This window comes from Chrysochloris asiatica, unplaced genomic scaffold (genome assembly GCF_000296735.1).
Source record: "Chrysochloris asiatica unplaced genomic scaffold, ChrAsi1.0 scaffold00007, whole genome shotgun sequence".
Taxonomy (NCBI): Eukaryota; Metazoa; Chordata; class Mammalia; order Afrosoricida; family Chrysochloridae; genus Chrysochloris; species Chrysochloris asiatica.
In genome coordinates, this window is record NW_006408525.1 from 26,588,835 (window position 1) to 26,593,911 (window position 5,077).

The 5,077-nt window shown below is 40.5% G+C and overlaps 1 protein-coding gene across 1 annotated transcript in view; it reads left to right on the plus strand.

The window, feature by feature from the left end:
* Window positions 1-5,077, plus strand: part of LOC102835250 (keratin-associated protein 9-1-like) — a 46,539-nt gene that overhangs the window by 881 nt on the left and 40,581 nt on the right. The window contains exon 2 of the mRNA XM_006833679.1: window positions 1-209. Coding sequence (XP_006833742.1) covers window positions 1-209 — 209 coding nt within the window. The remainder of the gene's footprint in view (window positions 210-5,077) is intronic.

Below are 5,077 nucleotides of genomic sequence, written 5' to 3' on the forward strand. Positions count from 1 at the left end.
GCTGCCGCCCAGCCTGCTGCGTGTCCAGCTGCTGCCAGCCCTGCTGCCGCCCAACCTGCTGCGTGTCCAGCTGCTGCCAGCCCTGCTGCCGTCCAGCCTGCTGCGTGTCCAGCTGCTGCCAGCCCTGCTGCCGCCCAGCCTGCTGCGTGTCCAGCTGCTGCCAGCCCTGCTGCCGTCCAACCTGCTGTGGGTCCAGTTGCTGCCAACCAGCTTGCTCTGGCCCCGTGTATTGCCACAGAACCTGCTACCACCCAACATGCGTCAGCCTGCCTGGTTGCCTGCCTGAGAGCTTCGGAAACATCTGCTGCCGCCCAGCTTGTGGTGGGTCCAGCTGCTGCCAGTCTTCCAGCTGCTAACCAGTTTAACAAGGAACCACTATCCGCACAGACCAAACTTCTGTCAATTAACTTGTAATTCCTGGGACAAAATCACTTCTTTGGCTTTGTTGATCCCCAGCATATAATCAAAGTTTGTGTTAATCCTTTGCTTTTTTAAAAGCTTGTGAATCACCTTGATGGAGTACAGATTACTTCTCCCTAATTCTCTCCTCTCTTGTGTCCTGTGCATTGTGTTCTAACTTTGAGTATTCTCAATATAAAGTGATGGTCTCAGCTTTAACTCTAAAAATAAGATCTTCACTTTCATCATCTAAGTAACTGAGAAAACTCGATCCTCTTAACGTTTTTCATCAGTTTCTGTGAATGATCAATAACATTCATGATCATGTTTTACTTTTTAATTATCTCAAGATTCTTGTCTCCTTGTTTATTCTTCAGATGATCACTTTGTATTTCCTTCCAAAGTCAGGAGTCTAACCTATAGTTTTTAAATAAATTTTGTACCAATATCCATCCCATATTGTGTTTTTGTTTTATTGTACAGCATTCTTTATATAAGGATTTATATACATAGTGCATGCTGTATGCACTATTCATTCTAAGTCTCATAACAGTCACCCATGAATTACTACCTCCATCTTTCAGATGAGAAAATTAACTAGTATAATATCACATAGTTCATTATGAACAGATTCATATCTTGGGCTGGACCTTCTGTATCTGGTCAAGGACACTTACATTTACACATCAAGACAAGTAGAAATGACACTGAATGAAACTGAGCACTAGCAAGTTTAATTCCATCTTTAGCAATGGAAATTATTGGTGTTATTGCAAGGTGCCACTGAGTCAGTTCCAACTCATAGCAACCCTATGTACAACAGAATGAAACATTGCCCAGTCCTGTGCCACCCTCACAACTGTTGTTATATCTGACCCCATCGTTGTGATCACTAGGTCAATCCATCTTATTGAGGTTCTTCGTCTTTTTCACTGACCCTGCACTTTTCTAAGCATGATGCTCTTCTCCCATGTCTGGTGTATCCTAATAATGCATCCAAAGAATATAAGACAGAGTCTCACTATCCTCATTTCAAGGATTATTCTGGTTGTAATTCCTCCAAGATAGATTTGTGGGTTCTTCTGGCAGTCCAGTGTACTTTCTGTATTCTCTGACAACACCATAATTCAAATGCATCAATTCTTCTACTGTCTTTCTTATTCACTGTCCAACATTTTAATGCCTATAAGGCTATTGAAAATCCATGACTTGGGTGAGGCACACCTTAGTCCTAAAAATGATATCTTTACTTTTTAATACTTTAAAGAGATTTTTTATTTTATTTTATTTTTGGCAGCAGATTTGCCTAATGCAATATATCATTTGATTTCTTGACTGTTGCTTCCATGAGCATTAATTGTGGATCCAAGTAAAATGAAATTTTTGATAACTTCAATCTTTTCTCAGTTTATCATGATGTTATTTATTGGTCCAGTTGTGAGGAGTTTCATTTTCTTCGTATTGATGTGCAATCCATACTGAAGGCTGAAGTCTTTGGTTTTCATCAGTAAATATTTCAAGTCCTCTTTGCTTCCTAAGAGCAAGGTTTTGTCATCTGTTTTTCACGGGTTATTACTGAGTCTTCCTCCAATCCTGATGCCATGTTCTTCTTCACATGATCCAATTTATAGGATAATTTGCTCAACATCACAGAAACACACAAGTCACCATATTCTGACAAACTGACAAACTAGTGGTAGACTAGAAATAATAATTCATAGTAAATGCAGATAATGCTTTGGTTTGCAAACTTATTCCTATAGTAGTGTTGCAGCAGTGCAAGCCAGAAAGAACTCAACACAAAAATCTTAAAGAGCAAAGTTTATTGCCGGCGGCCAGAGTGTCAGCTAAAGCCCAAAACACTCTGACCCTGAAGTGAGCAGGGGAACAGGGTTTTGTATAAAAACACAGAGTGGTTAAAACCAGCAGACTTGTCTTGTCACCTGGGGTGGAAAATTCCAGCAAACCCTTATCTTGTAAATGGGAGTAAACCCACCAATAAATCCTTGTCTTGTTTGTATGGATGGACTAAGTTTTTATCCTATTTGTTGAGGTGTCCTTGGGTCATTCTGACCTTTATGGTTTTTCTGTAAGTTTATTTATTATTTTTCCATAGGGTGAGGAGGGGGGTGAGACTGGGCTGAAAGGACTTAGTGGATACCTTGTTTAAATCAGGGCTGTTAGTCATGCTATAACAGTAGTGTTCCACACCTCAGTGAGCAGCAGCTACCTGTTAAGACAACAGGGGCCAAAATTATGAGCACTTGTGAATGCTGGGAGTCATTCTTTGTCTCAAATCCTGTCCAAACACTAATGCAAGTCATTCATATCACATACGTTTAAGCTTCCATTGTTTCCTGATAAAATAGACTTATCTAACAGTCCCAGTGTGGTGCGGTAGGATATGCACTCGACTTCTAATTATAACATTACGAACCTTGCCGTCTGCACTTCCAAGGAGCATTCTGGCTATACCACTTCAAAACAAAACTTGCTTGTTTTTCTGGAAATCCATGGTACTTTCAATATTCTTGCCCCAAATCATAATTCAAACACAACAATTCTTCTGCGGGCTTCCTTATTCATTGTCCAGCTTTAACATGCATCTGAAGCTATTGAAAATACCATGACTTAGGCTAGATGCACCTTAGTCTTCAAAATAATATCTTTGCTTTTGAATGCTTTAAAGAGGTCTTATGCAGAAGATTTGCCTACTGCCATACATCATTTGAATTCTTGACTGCTGCTTCCATGCATGCTGATAGTAGATCCAAACAAACTGAAGTCTTTGACAACTTCAATCTTTGCTCCATTTATCATGATATTATTTGTGCAGTTGTGAGCATTTTTGTTTTCTCTACATAGAGGTGCAATCCTTACTGAAGGCTGGTCTTCATCAGTAAGTATTTTAAGTTCTCTTCACTTCCAGCAAAAAGGTTGTATCATCTACATATCGGAGGTCATTGATGAGTCTTTCTACAACCCTGGTGCCATGTTCTTCCTTATATAATCTAATCTCTTGAATTATTTGATCAACATACAAATTGAGTAAGTGTGGTGAAAGGATACAACCCTGGCACACACCTTTCCTGATTCAGTATCTCCTTGTTCCGTTTGAAGGACTATCTCTTGGTTTGTGTACATGTTCTTAAAGAATACAATGAAGTGTTCTAGAATATCCAAATCTTTTCAATGTTATGCATAGTTTGTTCTTATCCACCTAATCAAATGCCTTTGCTTCATCAATAAAGCACACATACACATCTTTCTGCTATTCTCTGCTGCCAGTCAAGATCCATCTGACATCAGCAATGATATCCCTTGTTGGTCTTTCAAAATTCTATCGTTTGATCTCCAGCACCATTATTATCACTAAGGCCATATTTTGTGATCCCCAATCATTCCTCTTTGCTTCCAAATTTTACACTCCAGTCACCAGTAATTATCAATGTATCTTGATTGCATATTTGATCAATTTCAAACTGATGTTGGTATAATTTTTCAATTTCAGCATCAATGGTGTTAGTAGTTAGTGTGTAAATTTGAGTAATAGTGGTATTAACTGGTCTTCCTGGTATGTGTGTGTATATCATTCTATCACAGACAGCATTTTAGTTCAAGATAGATCTTGAAATACTCTTTTTGAAGATGACTAAAATGCCATTCCTCTTCAATTTGTAGTTCTCAGCAGAGTAAATCATATGAATGTCTGGTGCAAAATGGCCAATGCCAGTGCATTTCAATTCACTAACATTGAGGGTGTCAATCTTTATGCATTCCATTTCATTTTAGTTGACTTCCAATTTTCCTAGGTTCATACTTCGTACATTGTACTTTCCCTTCATTAATGGGTGTTTGCAGTTAGTCCTTCTCATTTTGAGTTGTGTTCCATCAGCAAATGATGGTCTTGAAATTGTTGCTTAATCCACATCATGAAAGTCAACTCTACTTTGAGGAGACAACTCTCCCATTTGTATTTTGAGTGCCTTCCCACCTGAGGGACTCATCTTCTGGCATGATATCAGACCATATTCTGCTGCGATTCATAAGGTTTTCAGTGGCTAGCCATTCAGAAGTAGTCCACCTCTTCTTTCTGTCTGTCTTAGTCTGGAAGCTCCACTGAGACCTATCCACCATGGGTGCCCCTGCTGATATTTACAATACAGGTGGCATAGCTTCCAGCATCACAGCAACACAAAAGTCATCATAGTCCAACAAAATGACAGAAGGCTACTGGAATGGAATATTATTCAGTGATTAAAAAGAAATGAGAAATCAAGCCATGAAAAGACATAAGAAATCTTAAATGCATATTGCACGAGGGCTTCTATCATGGAGGGCGGCGGTTAAACGATGTGCGAGAACTGCGCAGACCAGGTGGAGGTGTTAAATGAAACCCAGACCACGGAACAGTGGGGTGAGAGGTGTCTGGAGACCAGGTCGATGGGGAGAAGCTGCCTAGCGGGAAGAGACTGCAGGGGTCGGCCAGGCTGTCCTACTTACCCCGGACGAGCTAGAGCGCCGTCCTAGCCTAACCGTTGGATCCTGGCTTTGAGGCGGGGTCGACCAACTTAGAGACCCACAAGCGCAGACCAAAGCCTCTCACTACAACCCAGTCACCCCTGCTGCGCTTCCGTCTCTTGATTGACATCAGAGGATGGAAATCCCATCTTAGAGT